Raw genomic sequence first — 19951 nt, forward strand, 5'->3', positions numbered from 1 at the left:
TGTTATAGACCCATGTTTTTTCTGGTTTAACCTGAGATCTCGTTGTCATTTCCAGTAACCTTCAGCATTTCCTGTAAGCCGTGATTATTCCAGAATCAAAAGCGAAAGCATTTACTTTTCCCCATGTTTGTCTGTTAACAAAAGTTTTTTTCTCCCCTTGTATTTCAATTATAGCTAGGTTTAGTCTTGGTTGCAGTGGCCAAAAGATAATTTAAAACTTGTTTTGCAGGATTTGGAGACACTGGGATGCCGATTCATGTTTAATGAGTTGTTTTTTATGTTTTTGCAATGAGTCAGGGAAAACAACTTTAATTTTCAGGCTTAGTTCAGAATTTGAAGATACCATCACCGTGTGCTGTGTTCAATATCTCTACAGCAGCAGGCCAGGCTCAAAAGGTAGGATTTTCAGGAAGTGCTGGTTTAGGAGCCAGATGCTGCTCGTGCTTACAGGATGTGTATGGACCAGTGATGAGATGGCCCTCCTTTGGAGATGGACTCAATAGCTTGAGTCCCTGTCTGTCCACCAGCTGTTATTGAAATAATGGATGGACTTCTGGCCTGTTCAATCAATGAGGTGATGTCTTCTTGCACACTGTTGTTTGTGAAGTTGTGCTCTTTAGTCTGTCTCAGTGCGGGAGCACCTTGTGTTTGGATTTTCTCCAGTGCTGTTCTCATATTTCTTCTGAAAGGTTGCAGTTCATAGAGAGCTATTGCTGTACAGTTGAGACAGAAGAAATTGTCACCTCACATTCCTGTTTGTCACCATATGATGGCCACCATGATAAAGAGAGCTGCAAGTCGGACATATCTCTGTATCTTCCCAGGTGGGTTTGGAATGTGCTGTGTGGGTGGGATTTTGTGCCATGTGCCTGCACGTGGCAGAGGTGTTCCCTCTTTCCTCAGGGACAAGCTGTAAGGGGCAGTGAGGACAGCTCAGTGGTGGGGCAGGCTGGGTGCTGGTGAGAATGTCTCCTGTGTGGGCATTTGGGAAGAGGCTGATTTTTCTCCAAGTGGGATAGAGAGTGCAGGGATAGAAGGGCTTTGCTCTGTTCACTAGTGTTCTCTGCAGGACTTAAATTAGAGTGAATATGACAGGAGATCATAGAGATACCTGTAAGAGTTTAGAGAAAATGAGTGCTCTTTGCGAAGTCTTTGCGAGGTTTGAGTGTGATGCTCCCATCCAGAAATAAGCAGGACCCACTCTGCTACGGCAAGAACCTTGTTCAGTCAAGCCAAAGAAGCCCAAATAGATGTTAATTTTGTGAGTGGAAATTTCCTTTGGGGGAGTTATGTGGGGAATGAAATGGTCAGTAATTTAGTATGTAAAAACTACTTTCAGTTTCTTGATTCCCAGTAAGTTTCTGCTTTATCTTGAGGCTGATTAATGAGTTCCAAATTTGCTTGCCACAGATTTGTACACCACCAGGCAGCAGTGTGATTACCACTTTCCTTATGGCCTGGCTGTTTTTTAAACTTTAATCAACTGCACTTTGAATGTTGTTATTAAGGAGTGTTTTATTTATCCAGAGAAACCACGGGTAGTTGCTCACCTTTGCACTGTGTTGTAGTTACAGAGTTTGTGGTAATTGGGAGTGGGGCTGTGGCCAATCCTCATCCCTAATGATCTCCAGCTGCACAGAACAGGTGAGCAGCATTGGAGGCAATGAGACACGGAGTGCCCAGGTGGAGTGGCCAATCACCAAAGGGAACAGGGGGCACACAGGTGTAAGGGGTGTAAGGTGAAGGGTATAAAAGGTTGTGCAGGAGGCTGGGAAGGGGTAGATGCTTGAAGCCTTCTAGAGCTGTGTGTTGTGGTTTTGTCTGTCACGGCTGAGTTAACTGTGGCATTTTGTGACCCCGGCGTCGTAATTTCCTGTTGGTCTGTAGAGCCAGGAGTTGCTGGGGACAGAGACCTGTGTAACACTGAGAGCAGCCAAGAGGAGTTGTCTGGTACAGGCCTGATTGATTTGGATACCCAGAGTACAGGTGAGCCACTGGGACATTATGGGGAATATGTTATCAAGTGAGCAACAGCTTGGCTTAACTATACAGAAAGCTTTGTTGAAGAGTAACAGCATTGAGACTTCTGGTTATGCCGTTTGTCATGTTTTACTATGGGCAAGGTCTCCAGATGTTGAGTCTGCTGCAAGTACTGCTTTTAATGTTAGGGCATGGAAAGAGGTTGGGGGAAGACTATGAGATGTGGTACCAAAGGGGACAAGGTGGCTGCAGATTTGGATACCACCTGGGCATTGCTCTATGAGACTTTGCAAGGGTGGAAAAGACAGCAGGACTAGAGAGAGCAGGAGGTGGAAGGAGAATCAGAGCCTGACGAACTGAGCAGGTGGGCCAAGAGCCTTAAGGCAAACCAGGCAAACCAAGAGCCTGAGAATCCAGAGGAGTTATATCTAAACAGGCCTGAGGACCTGAAAGAAATGTAGGCAGACCTGAGGTCCTGAGTTTGGATGACTTATGACACTCTACCCCCATGAAGAAGGGTGCTGGATATGAGGAGTGGACATTTCACACTTTGCTTATTTGGTAGGAAAGAAATAGAGTGAGGCTGAGCACTTTGCTTATTTTGAAGGAGGTGGCTTGGGAGCTAACATCCCACCTGCTTTCATTAATTGAAATATGGGAGTCCAGGGAAACTCCAGATGCCTGAAGTACAGAAAGGTGTAGATCAAAGCAATGGATCGATGAGGGTTTCCTGGTATGCTGTGGAGATTACAGAAGAGAAGTTAATTTAGGAATAAATAATATAATCTTCTGCAGATATGCTATGGAGATTAGAGATGTTAATTTGAGGAGAAATAATATAATCTTTTGCAGATAGTGTAATCTGCAATCTGAAATGTGAGATTGTCCTGAGTTTTCATGGGAGGCATTTAAGGAAGTGATGCAAAACTTCCAGCCACTGGAAAGCTGTGTGAAACAGACATGTTAAAAACTAATGAAACCCTGGAACCTTTTCTTCCTTCCCGCCTGGGAACAGGTAACAAGGCCGACCCGGGCCCCTCTGCAGGGAGCCCGCCGGGCTGTGCCCTGGCTGGGTCCCAGCAGCTGCCAGGCATGGATGGGGAGGCTGTGGGTCCCTGGCCGAAGCAGGGCCGGGCTGTGGCTTTTAACATCTTGCCACCAGGTCCCCTCCCTCCCTGCAGCACAGCTGCTGCATGAGATCATGTGGCTGAGACCAGAGGCAGCCCTGCAGTCCGTGCAGAGTGGCCCTGCAGCTGGAATTGAATGCAGAGAAAACCAAAGACCAGCCATGAAGCCGATCTTGACACAGCCCCAGCCACAGCTCTCTCCACAAGCCCAGCAGTAGGTTCGGTGGCCATCTGTCCTAGGTGAGGTGTTAAATCTTTCAGTAATTCAGTCCTCCTTCGAGTGAAAGGAAGTAAGCATGTAGAGGAGCAATCTGGAGACACCAAGGTCAGTGAAGAAGTTAAGTCCCAGATGAGAGGGATGAGGAGATGCCTTGATCTTGGGGCTGAAATCCTCTTGTAAAGCTATGGAGAAAAGATTCTGTTTCCCTGTAACACATGAAAGCATGGGGAGATGAGGAATTCAACTTGATATGGAGCAAAGGCCTGCCAAAGTAAGCAGATGTTAAAGTAGCTGTGATCCAATGAGAAGTTTGAACAGAGAAGGAGAGAAGAGTGATGAGACCCTGTGCCTCCAGGAAGAGAAGATCTCTGTTCCCAGAGATGAAGAAGGCACACTCTGCTACTGTGCCACTGCTGTGTCATCAGCCTGCCAAGAACCCAAAAGCAACAGTGGTAAAATGGTGAACTTGGATGTTTCCTTTAGACTGGTACAAAAATGAATGGAGTAGTGAGAGAAATCAACTATTTGATGAATTTCCTGCTGTGCCTCTTTGCAGCTATAGTGTTTATGTGGTCCCTTCACAAAAGCCAGACCTTTCTTCACTGTCAGCAGTGTTTGGATCCTGCAGTGACATGGGTGATTTGCAGTCAGCCATCTCAGTGCAAAAAAAGCTTTCTCTGTTGCAGTAGTTAATTTTTAATATGACAAATGGTGTGATACCACTCCACTTTCACTTTGCACAGAGGAGATCTGTTCAGGCGAGACTGTGAAACTGCTTGGCTTGGGCTGAGATCGAATTGCTCACACACTCTGGGGGAAGAGGTTTTCTAGGGGCTGAAAAACCCCAAATGCTCATCTGTTCTCCAGTGCTAACATTACATGTACAGCGAGTAGTCTGCAACTTGTGTGTCTGTGATTTTATTTTTAATCCTATTGAATACTTTTTGTTTGTTTCTAATTATCCCTGGAAGCCTCAGGGATGATTAGAAACAATTCCTCAGCTGGTGTGCATAGTGGGAAGTATTTATGTGGTGAGCAGCAGCAGCAGCAAGTGAATGAGGTGGAGAAGTTTTGGTCTCAGAGTGCTTGTTCTCAGGGACAGGGCTCTGTCCCTTGCTGAGGAGATGTGACAGCGTTTTACGAGCTGGGGTCCTGTGTCTCTGCTTGCTCCTTTGTGAGACTCTTCTGGCATCTGTGCTCCGAGTCCTGGCTGCCTTATCCATCCACCCCTACATCTCTGCTGGCCTGGCTCCAGAGCACCTGAGCATTGAATGTCCTGTGCCAGGTCTCTCCTCCAACGCTTCCTCAGGCATTTCTTGGTTGCTACATCTAGCCTCCTGCCTTCAGAAATCGGCATGGAAGTGTTTAAACATGTAACAAAACAGGGAGAAGAACTGATATGTGAAAATAATTGACAGATTTTTGGTAAAATTTGGGAGTATGAGAAGATCCCTTACACATTTTTCCATTACAATCTACTAGATGTGGTAGAGGGAAGCTCTGTCCTTTTCCCAGAGCTGTGTGTGTTCTTGGACACACATGGGAATTGCTCAGGCCAACAGCAATCTACTGAAGAATTTGTTTCTGTAGTAACTCTTTTTTTTTTTTTTTTTTTTTTTTTCTGGTCGAACCAGAGGTCAGAAGTCACAATTGCAGTAGTCAAAAGATAACTTCTAATCAGCATCAAAAGTGAAAGCAGTTGCTTGTTACACTAGGGTTTTGTTGCCATCAAATTAGTTTTGTAATTTCGTAGCTAGTTTTCATCTTGGTTGCAGAACATCTGAGAACATCTTTGGCAGAGAGACGCCGGGATGCAGAGCCGTGTTGAGGATGTGATGGCGCTGCTCCGCTACATTGCCGCAGCCAAGTGCATGGAAGCTGCTGTCACTCATTCTCGCCGAGGAGCAATGCTGGCAGGCGGAGGTGCTGTTTTGGGGGGGATGCTGGGAGGCCCACCTGGAATTCTTGCAGGTAAGTGTGCTTTTCTTTAGGAACAAGAGGGTGGATAAATCCCGGAGTGAAGAAATGCAGAGGTGTGGGTTGAAGAGAAGGAGCATTCAGTGTTGAGATTTTCTGCTATGATGGGGGCTGAGGGTGGATAAGCCTTAGCAATGGGGCAGGATAATTTCTCACTAAAATTGATGCTTATTTATGTATTTTAAAAGTCCCTGATATCCATGTCATGATGAACATGGATTTTTTTTTCTGCTGGGATTCATTATTCCATGTCACTTTGCTTTTCTTCTTGTTGCAGAAAGTTACAGAAAAGCCTAATTCTAGTAGTAAAGGATTGTTTCTCCTCTGTAACTCTGGAATTAAGAATTGTCTAGTTTGAAAGCTGCCTTGCTGCTGAAGGCATGTGGGCCCTGGCCCATGGATGTTGAGCAGTTGGATGTCCTGTGAGCAGTTGCAGGAATTTCACAGGCTTCCTGATTTGGGAGCAAATTGCAGTGTGCCTCTGTCAGGTTGAGTTACAAAAACAAGCAAATAATTTGTGAGGAGGGATAACAGAAAATGCAAAGTGGAGCTGTGTATTTGCTCCTGTTACAGGTAGAGAACTTAATGAATAGCCAGAATGTTGACAAATAGATGACTGAGGTTATCAGGAACAAAGAAAGGAAATTAAGCTTTTCTAAGACATTTGTAAGCTGAAAATCTGAAGTGAAGGTAATAATGTAAGTGGCCTCATTCTTGAGTGAGAGATGAAGAGAAATACTGAAGTTATTAATGGATGTGTTTTCCCTTTTAAGTGTTTGTTTAAGCTTTCATAGTGTCTCCCATTCAAGCTTGATGTTCTTCAGCCACTGTGTAAGGAAGGCACTGGAACAAGTATACCTATTACTTCACAGGGAAAGGATACAATCATAAGCATCTGTAATAAGAGTAACAAGTCCTGTCTAGACTAAAAGCCATGACTCAATTACAGTGCAGCTAAATCATAGCCCTCTCATTTAACTTTCAAAATTGGAGAGGTAAATAAGCCAAGTAAGTTTAGGGCAGTTAGAGAGACATTTACAATCAAGGGCCCCTTCACTTGCTCAAACAGCCTGGATAGGTGTGGGACTGGTGGCAGGGGTTGTCCCTCTTGCTGCTTTGCACCAGGGATGAGGATGAGTTACCTGCCACGTGCAGCATTGCTGGAGCAGCTTGCAGTCATCATGCTTCCCAAGGACTGGCTGCTCTGAGCAGAGTGGGCTGTGGGTTTGTTGCTTGGGGGAGAAAGTGTGATCGTGTAGCGAGTCTTGTGTCAATGGGCAGGGAGCTTAGACATCAGTACTTCCAGTGGCTTTTGCATTAAGTGCCCCTAAATCAGTTATTGATGTTCACATAAAAGTCCCTTGAAGATGAATTCAGCCATCGTAGACTTTCAAGTATTTCTGTGGTATCGTGGGAAAAATTGCTGAGTAAAAGCTGCAAGTTAAGAGTTTTGTCTAATGAAAAACTGCATCCCTGTGAGTGCACAGATGACTTTTTAGGAGCAGTGGCTGGGCTGGCAGTTGTGGTGGCAGGGTCAGTTCTGCCACCTCTCCATTGTGAGGGTTCTCTCTCTCTCTCCTCTTGGTTCCTTGTGTCCGTCCCAGGCCCTGTGTGCTCCGGGCAGTGCTGGCAGCCCTGTGGGTTGCTGTGCTGCACTCACACTGCTGCTGGAGGGGAGCCCTGGAGGCTGCTGGGCTGCTTTCTCAGCAGCCACAGGCACATCAGCTGTAGATGATCCATCCCTCTGCTCTTGTCCTGGCAGCCTGGGACCTTCCACTTACCCGAGTGTGTCTTGTCCACTGGGGAGGCCGGGGTGTGCACGCGGTAGATGAAAGCCTGAATGTGTCTGATGGGATTGGTCTGTGAGCGCCTGCAGGGGTGGGCTTCAGGTGTGTTGGACAGTGCAATGAGTGACTCTTAAAGAAGCAGAAAGCTTTCACCAGTCTGGGGGTATCTGGCAAGAGATTATGGCACTGCTCAGGCAGTTGTTGCTCTGGTGTTTTCCTTGGGCAAGGTTTAATTTAGCAGAAGAGCTTTCCCTAAGAGAGTGTCCCAGGGCGTGTTTTCTTTCTGGTTTCTAGCTTGAAGCCATTAGTGTTGATTGTATAAAGGGTTTCTTTATGATTGCTGTTGATGTAAAGAGTTTTTAAAATCCTTTCTGATGCTTTGAATATTGTGGCTAAATCTAGATATAGCAGGCACAGGTGACAACCCTCTGTTGCTTTCTAATCAAGGTGAGAACATTGTGGGTGAAGACTGTGGATGGAATTCCAGGCTTGAGCATTTATTGTTAAAGACTAATGATTCCCTGTGTTTCCTAGGAGGAGCAGTTGGTGGATTGATTGGATGGCTCACCTCTGAAGATTTCAAGTCCGTCCCTGAGATTTTAATGGAACTGCCTGCTGCTGAGAAGCAAAAACTCTGTGCTAAAACCATGGCTGTTGTCATGAACTTAAATTGGACTGATTCTCATCACCTGATTGATCTTGTAGTATCAAAACGTGCTCTTATGGAGCAGGTTTTAGGTGTGCTGACCACTTACCTTACCAAGGAGCTAAAAGCAAAAGTAAGGTATGGCAACTAATCCTCTACAGAGCAGGATTTTTATGCTGGAATACATTGTACTCCACTTTCTGTGAATCTTCAGTGCAACAGTTACTAGTTATCAGTACTAATTATAAATATATGCTTATCCATGTATACTTGGGTGTTTTAAAATTTTTATCATTATTGTTATTTTTGATTTGTATGGCATTGTAAGGATACTATTAGAATACTGCATTAAACTGATACTGACTGGCTATGAAATTTTGGATTGCTCTGCATTAGGACTAATTTAAATTGCTGAAGGGAATCATGCTGCTCTTAAGCTAATGTGTCACTTGTGAAAATTTTCAAAGTCCTTTTGTTGTATTTAGGAGACCTGATTCTTTTAAGTGATTTTAAGTGGTGCCTTTTTTTTTTTTTTTCCCCTTGTGAATGACATGTAAGGTGCCGAAGTAGCTGGGGTTTTTTGAAGACTTTTACCTGTTTGTTTTTCTCTTGCAAATGGAAGTTTTTTAAGGAAGTACATTACTGTGAACTCAAAAGACTCAATCAGTTCTTTGCTTGTCTCTTTTTTATTGTAATTCCTGAGTTATCTTTTCATATAAGAAGTGAAGCAAATACTTCAACAAGATTTCAAGAGTTGATTTCTGGATTGAGTCTGTACAGCAGGTCCTCTCTTTCCATTAAAATGTTCACAAGAAGCCTCACAGTGATCTGTGTGTTGCTTTAAATGGCAGGAACACTTCAGGAACTCGGGCAGGCAGCAGTGGGCAGCAGCAGTGCTGGTGGGTGGGTGATGTGCCTGCTGCATTATTACTGTCAGCACCAAATGCTGTGGTGCTCAATGTCCCAGCCAGTTGGTGACATTGGATTTCAGGGCACTCATAAGACAGGTTTGTAGGCAGAAAAATGTTCAGGTGTGCCTTCTTTTTGTGTGAAGGCTCAAGTGGAGCCGTTGAGCGCAGCGGCAGTGGTGCCGGCGGGTGAGCGTGGAGAACTTGGTCTGCGTGCAGCGCATGCAGATGTCCGTGGCCTTGTCTGGGATCCAGGGGGCCGCGGGCTCCCTGCAGGGCTGCCGGCCCGTCTTGGTCAGCAGGTGCTTGATGCACTCCTCCAGGTGGCTGATCCACTCCTTCCTCTCCGTCAGGGAGGCTGCGGAAACCACAAAGGACTTCTTGGAGGTTTTGATCATCCAGCGGTTCTTCATCTGCAAGGTGTCTGGCAGCGTCTCCAGAGTGACATCTTCAAGGGGGATGATGTGCTGGGAGTTGTACTTCCTTTTGTTGATGATGATGCTGCCGTAGACCAGGATGTCGTTGAAAAGGAAAAATATGCGAGGCTTTGGTTTCTTGCGGCATTCTTTGGTTAAAATCCCTTCTCCCAGGAGGACCCTGCCCGGCAAGGCTAAGGGCTGCCCAGAAGCCCCAAAGCAGTTTTCCACAGCAGCAATGCGCTGGCTGTTGATCTCCGTGTTTGCAAGGTGGTCCACCATCTCCAGCTCACTCTGGAGAGAGGAAAACAAAGAGGCAAGTGGTGAAACTGCACCAGGGAGAAGGTGAGTAGCCCAAAACATGAAAAAAGCCGTCATGATGTGAATAAACTCACACAAGTGAAGCCTTTCCTCTGTTCTCCCTGGGCTGACAGTGTTCCAAGTGCATGGCACATCACTCTGCAAACAGTGAGCTCTGCTGGAGGGGAACTGGAATGCAGCACACTCATCTCTGCCACACCTCTTCTCCCAGAGCTTCCTTCTCTAGGGTGAAAAGGCACGAGGCCAAGACAAGCTCTGGCCATGGCAGACCTAAATGGAGTGACCCAGGCTGCAGAAAAAGCTTTCACAGAGAGGCACGGAGTGCTGGTGCTCCTGAAGAGCTGCCTCCCTCGGGGTGCCCTGGAACTGGAGGGAAGGATGTGAATCCTCAGGGCCCCAGAGCCTGGAGGGCACAGGGTGGAGCTGGGCAGTGTTGGGCACAGCCACACTTGTGGGTGTGCACTTGACATTTACTGAGTGCTCTGGCTAGGCTGCAGCCAGAGGGGGAATGCAGGGGCTGCCTCCAGCAGCAGGGGCTGAAACCACTCCCAACCCACCTGCCATGGCACAGCCATGCAGCAGCTGGGCCAAGGGTCTGTTACTTGTCATCAGAGAGGGGAGAGCCTCCATTCCCAGCATGGATCCTCCAGTCCAGTGGATCTGTGCATGGAGAGGAGATGTGCTGCTGCAATAACCACCACATGTTCTTACCTCCTCCCTCATAAATACACAAATTAGGCTGAAGAACAAGCAGGCAGGGCACACTGTTGTGCACAGCTGTGTACCAAACTCCCTGACCAGGCTTTCCTGGACCCTCACCTATCCTGGGATGTGGTCTCTCCACAAATCCCTGGCTGAGGATTTCCTGTGTGAAAGAGCAAGATGAGCACACAAATAATAAAGGAAAAACTCAAATTACAGCTTGGGATCCTTGGTGTGCAAGGACTGTGAATGCAATAATATACTGTCAGGAACATTTGGCACCAGCACCACGAAATGGGCTAAACCAAAGCAGTCCCACCGGTTTCCTTTCCTCATGCTTCTGGGTTATGGAGCTCTTAGCCTGCCTCTTTCATTTTATGTAGTTTAGAAGCATGGCCCAGCCTCTCAAGAACTCATGGTACCTGACATGGCTCTATTTCTAGGGATCTCTGCGCACCTGATTCCAGCAGAGCTCTGAAGGTCTCAGTACAGGTCTTTCCTCCATCGCTTCCTCAGGCATTTCTTAGCTGCTACAGACAGCCTGCTGCCTTCAGAAATCAACTTGGAAGTATTTAAACATGTAACAAAACAGGGAGGAGAACTGATATGTGAAAATAATTGACTGATTTGTGGTAAAAATTCGGAGAATGAGAAGATCCCTGACATATTTGTCCATTACAATCTGCTAGTTGTGGTAGAGTGAAGCTCTGTCTTTTTCCCAGAGCTGTGTGTGATGCTGAACACACATGGGAATTGCTCATTTCAACAGCAATCTACTGAAGAATTTGTTTCTGTAGAAACTCTGAATCTGTTATAGACCCATGTTTTTTCTGGTTTAACCTGAGATCTCGTTGTCAGTTCCAGTAACCTTCAGCATTTCCTGTAAGCCGTGATTATTCCAGAATCAAAAGCGAAAGCATTTACTTTTCCCCATGTTTGTCTGTTAACAAAAGTTTTTTTCTCCCCTTGTATTTCAATTATAGCTAGGTTTAGTCTTGGTTGCAGTGGTCAAAAGATAATTTAAAACTTGTTTTGCAGGATTTGGAGACACTGGGATGCCGATTCATGTTTAATGAGTTGTTTTTTATGTTTTTGCAATGAGTCAGGGTAAAGATCTTTTACTTTCAGGCTTAGTTCAGAATTTGAAGATATCATCACCGTGTGCTGTGCTCAATATCTCTACAGCAGCAGGCCAGGCTCAAAAGGTAGGATTTTCAGGAAGTGCTGGTTTAGGAGCCAGATGCTGCTCGTGCTTACAGGATTTGTATGGACCAGTGATGAGATGGCCCTCCTTTGCAGATGGACTCAATAGCTTGAGTCCCTGTCTGTCCACCAGCTGTTATTGAAATAATGGATGGACTTCTGGCCTGTTCAATCAATGAGGTGATGTCTTCTTGCACACTGTTGTTTGTGAAGTTGTGTTCTTTAGTCTGTCTCAGTGCGGGAGCACCTTGTGTTTGGATTTTCTCCAGTGCTGTTCTCATATTTCTTCTGAAAGGTTGCAGTTCATAGAGAGCTATTGCTGTACAGTTGAGACAGAAGAAATTGTCACCTCACATTCCTGTTTGTCACCATATGATGGCCACCATGATAAAGACAGCTGCAGGTAGGACATATCTCTGTATCTTCCCAGGTGGGTTTGGAATGTGCTGTGTGGGTGGGATTTTGTGCCATGTCCCTGCACGTGGCAGAGGTGTTCCCTCTTTCCTCAGGGAGAAGCTGTAAGGGGCAGTGAGGACAGCTCAGTGGTGGGGCAGGCTGGGTGCTGGTGAGAATGTCTCCTGTGTGGGCATTTGGGAAGAGGCTGATTTTTCTCCAAGTGGAATAGAGAGTGCAGGGATAGAAGGGCTTTGCTCTGTTCACTAGTGTTCTCTGCAGGACTTAAATTAGAGTGAATATGACAGGAGATCATAGAGATACCTGTAAGAGTTTAGAGAAAATGAGTGCTCTTTGCGAAGTCTTTGCGAGTTTTGAGTGTGATGCTCCCATCCAGAAATAAGCAGGACCCACTCTGCTATGGCAAGAACCTTGTTCAGTCAAGCCAAAGAAGCCCAAATAGATGTTAATTCTGTGAGTGGAAATTTCCTTTGGGGGAGTTATGTGGGGAATGAAATGGTCAGTAATTTAGTATGTAAAAACTACTTTCAGTTTCTTGATTCCCAGTAAGTTTCTGCTTTATCTTGAGGCTGATTAATGAGTTCCAGATTTGCTTGCCACAGATTTGTACACCACCAGGCAGCAGTGTGATTACCACTTTCCTTATGGCCTGGCTGTTTTTTAAACTTTAATCAACTGCACTTTGAATGTGGTTACTAAGGAGTGTTTTATTTATCCAGAGAAACCACGGGTAGTTGCTCACCTTTGCACTGTGTTGTAGTTACAGAGTTTATGGTAATTGGGAGTGGGGCTGTGGCCAATCCTCATCCCTAATGAGCTCCAGCTGCACAGAACAGGTGAGCAGCATTGGAGGCAATGAGACACGGAGTGCCCAGGTGGAGTGGCCAATCACCAAAGGGAACAGGGGGCACACAGGTGTAAGGGGTGTAAGGTGAAGGGTATAAAAGCCTGTGCTGAGGTAGAGGCAGATGCTTGAAGCCTTCTAAAGCTGTGTAGTGTTCTTCTGTGTGTCATAGCAGACTTGACTGCCACATTTGATGACGCTCCTGATGCTTGGGAATTGGGTGGAGACTGAGCCTTGTGTAATGCTGAGAGCAGCAGAGAGACACTGACTGGTACAGGCCTGACCACTATGCACACCCGGAGTACAGGTGAGCCACTCGGACATTATGGGGAACAGCTTGGCTTATCTACACGGAAAGTTTTGTTGAAGAGTAACAGTATGGGGACTTCTGGTTATGCCCTTTGTTGTTTTTCACTATGGGCAAGGTCACCAGATTTTGAGAGTTATGCAAGTACTGCTTTTAGTGTTAGAGCATGGAAAGAGTTTGGGGGAAGATAATGAGATGTGGCACCAAAAGGGGACCAGGTGGCTGCAGATTTGGCTACCACCTGGGCATTGCTCTATGAGACTTTGAACGAGTGGAAAACAGAGCAGGAGAAGAGAGGGCAGGAGGTGGAAGGAGAATCAGAGCCTGAAGAACTGTGCAGGTGGGCCAAGAGCCTGAAGGCAAACCAAGAGCCTGTGTCACCTTTGCCATGTCACCATGGGGACACCTCGCAGTGTTGGCCATGTGGAGGATGGTAATGCAGGTGACTTTGGGCAGCCAGCTTCATCCCAGTGCTGGAACCTACTGCTTCAGCTGCAGGCATGTCTGCTCATAAAACATCATTGCATATCTGGTACAATTCTATTGCTTTGGGTAATTGTAGCACTCCCTCAGTTTGAGGGGGCAAAGCTGATTATCTTCCTATCAGTGAGGGCCCTGTGTTGTCAGCTCTCCCAACTTGTGTTGTCCCACCTGTGCTGCAGAGCCTTCATCCTGGAGGGCTTCATGTGAGACCTTGACTGAATTCAGCCCAGAGAGGAGATGCCAATTGTTTTCAGCACTTTGGGTTAGTCTGAGACGTGGCACAGAGGTGAGGCACAATCCCAAATCAGTGTCTGAGAGGAGGGAGTGAATCCTGCAGCACTTCAGCCTGCCTGGGGCTGGTGTGACTGACACTCTCAGTGGAAAGCTGCTCACCTTTTGTTAGAAGGGTAAAAACAAACACTTAATTGTCACTTTCCCCATCATTCCTGGGGCTGGCAGTGGGAGCTGTGCCAGTAGTATATTTTGGGGTGTTTCCCCACTGCTGTAGGACAGACAGAGCAGCCATTTGTTCCTGACTTGGAGCTTGAGCCCAATGGGATGAGATAATAAGTGACTCTGGAGCAGAGTGTGTGGCTCTGCCACTGAGCCCTGCTGTGTCATCAGCCTGCCAAGAACCCAAAAGCAAAGTGGTGAAATGGTGAACTTGGATGCTTGTTTTAGACTGGTACAAAAATGAATGGAGGAGTGAGAGAAATCAACTATTAGATGAAATTTCCTGCTGTGCCTCTTTGCAGCTATAGTGTTTATGTGGTCCCTTCCCAAAAGCCAGACCTTTCTTCAGTGTCAGCATTGTTTGGATCCTGCAGTGACATGGGTGATTTGCAGTCAGCCATCTCAGTGCAAAAAAAGCTTTCTCTGTTGCAGTTGTTAATTTTTAATATGACAAATGGTGTGATACCACTCCACTTTCACTTTGCACAGAGGAGATATGTTCAGGTGAGACTGTGAAACTGCTTGGCTTGGGCTGAGATCGAATTGCTCACACACTCTGGGGGATGAGGTTTTCTAGGGGCTGAAAAACCCCAAATGCTCATCTGTTCTCCAGTGCTAACATAGCATGTGCAGCGAGTAGTCTGCAACTTGTGTGTCTGTGATTTTATTTTTAATCCTATTGAATACTTTTTGTTTGTTTCTAATTATCCCTGGAAGCCTCAGGGATGATTAGAAACAATTTCTCAGCTGGTGTGCATAGTGGGAAGTATTTATGTGGTGAGCAGCAGCAGCAAGTGAATGAGGTGGAGAAGTTTTGGTCTCAGAGTGCTTGTTCTCAGGGACAGGGCTCTGTCCCTTGCTGAGGAGATGTGACAGCGTTTTACGAGCTGGGGTCCTGTGTCTCTGCTTGCTCCTTTGTGAGACTCTTCTGGCATCTGTGCTCCGAGTCCTGGCTGCCTTATCCATCCACCCCTACATCTCTGCTGGCCTGGCTCCAGAGCACCTGAGCACTGAATGTCCTGTGCCAGGTCTCTCCTCCAACGCTTCCTCAGGCATTTCTTGGTTGCTACATCTAGCCTCCTGCCTTCAGAAATCGGCATGGAAGTGTTTAAACATGTAACAAAACAGGGAGAAGAACTGATATGTGAAAATAATTGACAGATTTGTGGTAAAAATTAGGAGAATGAGAAGATCCCTGACACATTTGTCCAATATAATCAGCTAGGTGTGGTAGAGGGAAGCTCTATTTCCTAGAGGTGTGTGTGTTGTTGGACACACATGGGAATTGCTCAGGCCAACAGCAATGTACTAAAACATTTTTTTTCTGTAGAATTGCTGATTTTTTTTCATCAAACCTTTTTTTTTTTTCTATTCAACCTGAGGCCAGAAGTCTCATTGCAAGTTGGCAGTTTCACTGACCTTCACTTTCTGCACTGCGTGGTCTTCTGAGAATCTTGTTACACTAGGGTTTTGTTGCCATCAAATTAATTTCATAGGTAGAGTTTTAGTCTTGGTTGCAGTGGTCAGAAGATAACTTAGAATATCTTTTGCAGGATTTGGAGATGCTGAGAGGCTGATCAGTGTCAATGTCAACGATTTGATGACACTCCTCACCCATGTTGCCACAGTGACAGGCATGAAAGCTGCTTTCTATCATTCTCGACGAGGAGGAATGCTGGCAGGCGGAGGTGCCTTTTTGGGGGGGCTGCTGGGAGGCCCGCCTGGAATTTTTGTAGGTAAGCATGCTTTGTTTCGGAACAAGAGGGTGGATAAATCCCTGAGTGAAGAAATGCAGAGGTGTGGGTTGAAGAGAAGGAGCATTCAGTGTTGAGATTTTCTGCTATGATGGGGGCTGAGGGTGGATAAGCCTTAGCAATGGGGCAGGATAATTTCTCACTAAAATTGATGCTTATTTATGTATTTTAAAAGTCCCTGATATCCATGTCATGATGAACATGGATTTTTTTTTTTTTCTGCTGGGATTCATTATTCCATGTCACTTTGCTTTTCTTCTTGTTGCAGAAAGTTACAGAAAAGCCTAATTCTAGTAGTAAAGGATTGTTTCTCCTCTGTAACTCTGGAATTAAGAATTGTCTAGTTTGAAAGCTGCCTTGCTGCTGAAGGCATGTGGGCCCTGGCCCATGGGTGTTGAGCAGTTGGATGTCCTGTGAGCAGTTGCAGGAATTTCACAGGCTTCCTGATTTGGGAGCAAATTGCAGTGTGCCTCTGTCAGGTTGAGTTACAAAAACAAGCAAATAATTTGTGAGGAGGGATAACAGAAAATGCAAAGTGGAGCTGTGTATTTACTCCTGTTACAGGTAGAGAACTTAATGAATAGCCAGAATGTTGACAAATAGATGACTGAGGTTATCAGGAACAAAGAAAGGAAATTAAGCTTTTCTAAGAAATTTGTAAGCTGAAAATCTGAAGTGAAGGTAATAATGTAAGTGGCCTCATTCTTGAGTGAGAGATGAAGAGAAATACTGAAGTTATTAATGGATGTGTTTTCCCTTTTAAGTGTTTGTTTAAGCTTTCATAGTGTCTCCCATTCAAGCTTGATGTTCTTCAGCCACTGTGTAAGGAAGGCACTGGAACAAGTATACCTATTACTTCACAGGGAAAGGATACAATCATAAGCATCTGTAATAAGAGTAACAAGTCCTGTCTAGACTAAAAGCCATGACTCAATTACAGTGCAGCTAAATCATAGCCCTCTCATTTAACTTTTAAAATTGGAGAGGTAAATAAGCCAAGTAAGTTTAGGGCAGTTAGAGAGACATTTACAATCAAGGGCCCCTTCACTTGCTCAAACAGCCTGGATAGGTGTGGGACTGGTGGCAGGGGTTGTCCCTCTTGCTGCTTTGCACCAGGGATGAGGATGAGTTACCTGCCACGTGCAGCATTGCTGGAGCAGCTTGCAGTCATCATGCTTCCCAAGGACTGGCTGCTCTGAGCAGAGTGGGCTGTTGGTTTGTTGCTTGGGGGAGAAAGTGTGATCGTGTAGCGAGTCTTGTGTCAATGGGCAGGGAGCTTAGACATCAGTACTTCCAGTGGCTTTTGCATTAAGTGCCCCTAAATCAGTTATTGATGTTCACATAAAAGTCCCTTGAAGATGAATTCAGCCATCGTAGACTTTCAAGTATTTCTGTGGTATCGTGGGAAAAATTGCTGAGTAAAAGCTGCAAGTTAAGAGTTTTGTCTAATGAAAAACTGCATCCCTGTGAGTGCACAGATGACTTTTTAGGAGCAGTGGCTGGGGTGGCAGTTGGGTGGCAGGGTCAGTTCTGCCACCTCTCCATTGTGAGGGTTCTGTCTCTCTCTCCTCTTGGTTCCTTGTGTCCGTCCCAGGCCCTGTGTGCTCCGGGCAGTGCTGGCAGCCCTGTGGGTTGCTGTGCTGCACTCACACTGCTGCTGGAGGGGAGCCCTGGAGGCTGCTGGGCTGCTTTCTCAGCAGCCACAGGCACATCAGCTGTAGATGATCCATCCCTCTGCTCTTGTCCTGGCAGCCTGGGACCTTCCACTTACCCGAGTGTGTCTTGTCCACTGGGGAGGCCGGGGTGTGCACGCGGTAGATGAAAGCCTGAATGTGTCTGATGGGATTGGTCTGTGAGCGCCTGCAGGGGTGGGCTTCAGGTGTGTTGGACAGTGCAATGAGTGACTCTCAAAGAAGCAGAAAGCTTTCACCAGTCTGGGGGTATCTGGCAAGAGATTATGGTACTGCTCAGGCAGTTGTTGCTCTGGTGTTTTCCTTGGGCAAGGTTTAATTTAGCTGAAGAGTTTTCCCTAAGAGAGTGTCCCAGGCAGTGTTTTCTTTCTGGTTTCTAGCTTGAAGCCATTAGTGTTGATTGTATAAAGGGTTTCTTTATGATTGCTGTTGATGTAAAGAGTTTTTAAAATCCTTTCTGATGCTTTGAATATTGTGGCTAAATCTAGATATAGCAGGCACAGGTGACAACTCTCTGTTGCTTTCTAATCAAGGTGAGAACATTGTGGGTGAAGGCTGTGGATGGAATTCCAGGCTTGAGCATTTGTTGTTAAAGACTAATGATTCCCTGTGTTTCCTAGGAGGAGCAGTTGGTGGATGGATTGGATGGCTCACATCTGAAGATTTCAAGTCAGTCCCTCAGATTTTAATGGAATTGCCTGCTGCTGAGAAGCAAAAACTCTGTGCTAAAACCCTGGATGTTGTCAAGAACTTAGAGTGGACTGATGCTGCTCAGCTGGTCAAGCTTGTAATGTCAAATTCTACTATCAGAGGCCAGGTATTAGGAGTGCTGGGTGATTTCCTTACCAAAGTGCTAAAAGCAAAAGTCAAGTATGGCAACTAATGCTCTACAGAGCAGGATTTTTATGCTGGGATGCATTTTACTCCACTTGCTGCAAATCTTCAGTGCAAGAATTGCTATATATATATATATAAGTGCTAATTATAAATATATGCTGATCTAAGTAATTTGGAATATTTGAGGTTTTAAATTTTTTATCATTATTGTTATGATTTTTGATTTGTGTGGATTTGTAAGGATAGTATTGGATTACTGCATTAACTTGATACTGACTTGCTATGTAATGTTGGATTGCTGTGCATTAGAATTAATTCTAATTGCTGAAGGGAATCATGCTACTCTTAGGCTAATGCGTGACTTGTGAAAATTTTCAAAGTCTTTTTGTTGTATTTAGGAGACTTGATTTTGTTTGTTCAAGTGCTTTAATATTTTTCCCTGTGAATGACATGTAAGGTGCCAAAGTAGCAGGCCAATTTGAAGAATTTTACCTGTTGTTTGTTTTAGCCATGCCAAGGAAAGTTTTATAAGGAAGTACATTACTGTGAACTCAAAAGACTCAATCTGTACTTTATAACTTTTTTTTTATAATTCTTGAGTTTTCTATTCATGTAAGAAGTGAAGCAAGTACTTCAACAAGATTTCAAGTAGCAGGAAAACAAACTGTGAACACTTTCAGTTCAATTTTCACCAGGTTCCTGTGCTGTAGAATGGGAGGGTGTGACATTAAAAAAATGGGGAGCTGAATCTGCCAGTTTTCTATGAGCCCCAGGATTAAGGTTGTCATTTGAGCTTTGATTTCTGGATTGAGTCTGTACAGCAGGTCCTCTGTTTCCATTAAAATGTTCATAAGAAGCCTCACAGTGATCTGTGTGTTGCTTTAAATGGCAGGAACACTTCAGGAACTCGGGCAGGCAGCAGTGCTGGTGGGTGGGTGATGTGCCTGCTGCATTATTACTGTCAGCACCAAATGCTGTGGTGCTCAATGTCCCAGCCAGTTGGTGACATTGGATTTCAGGGCACTCATAAGACAGGTTTGTAGGCAGAAAAATGTTCAGGTGTGCCTTCTTTTTGTGTGAAGGCTCAAGTGGAGCCGTTGAGCGCAGCGGCAGTGGTGCCGGCGGGTGAGCGTGGAGAACTTGGTCTGCGTGCAGCGCATGCAGATGTCCGTGGCCTTGTCTGGGATCCAGGGGGCCGCGGGCTCCCTGCAGGGCTGCCGGCCCGTCTTGGTCAGCAGGTGCTTGATGCACTCCTCCAGGTGGCTGATCCACTCCTTCCTCTCCGTCAGGGAGGCTGCGGAAACCACAAAGGACTTCTTGGAGGTTTTGATCATCCAGCGGTTCTTCATCTGCAAGGTGTCTGGCAGCGTCTCCAGAGTGACATCTTCAAGGGGGATGATGTGCTGGGAGTTGTACTTCCTTTTGTTGATGATGATGCTGCCGTAGACCAGGATGTCGTTGAAAAGGAAAAATATGCGAGGCTTTGGTTTCTTGCGGCATTCTTTGGTTAAAATCCCTTCTCCCAGGAGGACCCTGCCCGGCAAGGCTAAGGGCTGCCCAGAAGCCCCAAAGCAGTTTTCCACAGCAGCAATGCGCTGGCTGTTGATCTCCGTGTTTGCAAGGTGGTCCACCATCTCCAGCTCACTCTGGAGAGAGGAAAACAAAGAGGCAAGTGGTGAAACTGCACCAGGGAGAAGGTGAGTAGCCCAAAACATGAAAAAAGCCGTCATGATGTGAATAAACTCACACAAGTGAAGCCTTTCCTCTGTTCTCCCTGGGCTGACAGTGTTCCAAGTGCATGGCACATCACTCTGCAAACAGTGAGCTCTGCTGGAGGGGAACTGGAATGCAGCACACTCATCTCTGCCACACCTCTTCTCC

General features: G+C 45.9%; 4 protein-coding genes across 4 annotated transcripts; 2 read left to right on the forward strand and 2 right to left on the reverse strand.

The window, feature by feature from the left end:
• Nucleotides 1-778: 778 nt before the first annotated feature.
• Nucleotides 779-18116, forward strand: LOC144247096 (protein C19orf12 homolog). The gene is made up of 5 exons (XM_077786439.1): nt 779-824; nt 1888-1986; nt 4071-4085; nt 15342-15524; nt 17854-18116. Exons 1-5 carry the CDS (start codon nt 779-781, stop codon nt 18114-18116), a joined length of 606 nt encoding a protein of 201 aa, XP_077642565.1.
• LOC110484713 (protein C19orf12 homolog) lies at nt 5139-7888 on the forward strand. Its single transcript, XM_031505858.2, has 2 exons — nt 5139-5298; nt 7626-7888. The coding sequence occupies exons 1-2, from the start codon at nt 5139-5141 to the stop codon at nt 7886-7888; spliced, it is 423 nt and encodes a 140-aa protein (XP_031361718.2).
• On the reverse strand, nt 8765-9370 carry LOC144247084 (pleckstrin homology domain-containing family F member 1-like). The gene has a single exon (XM_077786421.1). The coding sequence runs from the start codon at nt 9341-9343 to the stop codon at nt 8765-8767; it is 579 nt and encodes a 192-aa protein (XP_077642547.1). The 5' UTR covers nt 9344-9370.
• Nucleotides 18117-19125: 1009 nt separating the features above from the next.
• Nucleotides 19126-19731, reverse strand: LOC144247097 (pleckstrin homology domain-containing family F member 1-like). The gene has a single exon (XM_077786440.1). The coding sequence runs from the start codon at nt 19702-19704 to the stop codon at nt 19126-19128; it is 579 nt and encodes a 192-aa protein (XP_077642566.1). The 5' UTR covers nt 19705-19731.
• Nucleotides 19732-19951: the final 220 nt, after the last annotated feature.

The sequence above is a fragment of the Lonchura striata genome, chromosome 13, assembly GCF_046129695.1.
Source record: "Lonchura striata isolate bLonStr1 chromosome 13, bLonStr1.mat, whole genome shotgun sequence".
Classification (NCBI taxonomy): domain Eukaryota; kingdom Metazoa; phylum Chordata; class Aves; order Passeriformes; family Estrildidae; genus Lonchura; species Lonchura striata.

Coding starts and splice junctions, on each gene's coding strand:
- LOC144247096 (XM_077786439.1), top strand. CDS start 779: ATGATAAAGAGAGCTGCAAGTCGGACATATCTCTGTATCTTCCCAG. Junction 825..1,887: donor ATATCTCTGTATCTTCCCAG/GTGGGTTTGGAA, acceptor GTTGGTCTGTAG/AGCCAGGAGTTGCTGGGGAC. Junction 15,525..17,853: donor CCCGCCTGGAATTTTTGTAG/GTAAGCATGCTT, acceptor TGTGTTTCCTAG/GAGGAGCAGTTGGTGGATGG.
- LOC110484713 (XM_031505858.2), top strand. CDS start 5,139: ATGCAGAGCCGTGTTGAGGATGTGATGGCGCTGCTCCGCTACATTGCC. Junction 5,299..7,625: donor CCCACCTGGAATTCTTGCAG/GTAAGTGTGCTT, acceptor TGTGTTTCCTAG/GAGGAGCAGTTGGTGGATTG.
- LOC144247084 (XM_077786421.1), bottom strand. CDS start 9,343: ATGGTGGACCACCTTGCAAACACGGAGATCAACAGCCAGCGCATTGCT.
- LOC144247097 (XM_077786440.1), bottom strand. CDS start 19,704: ATGGTGGACCACCTTGCAAACACGGAGATCAACAGCCAGCGCATTGCT.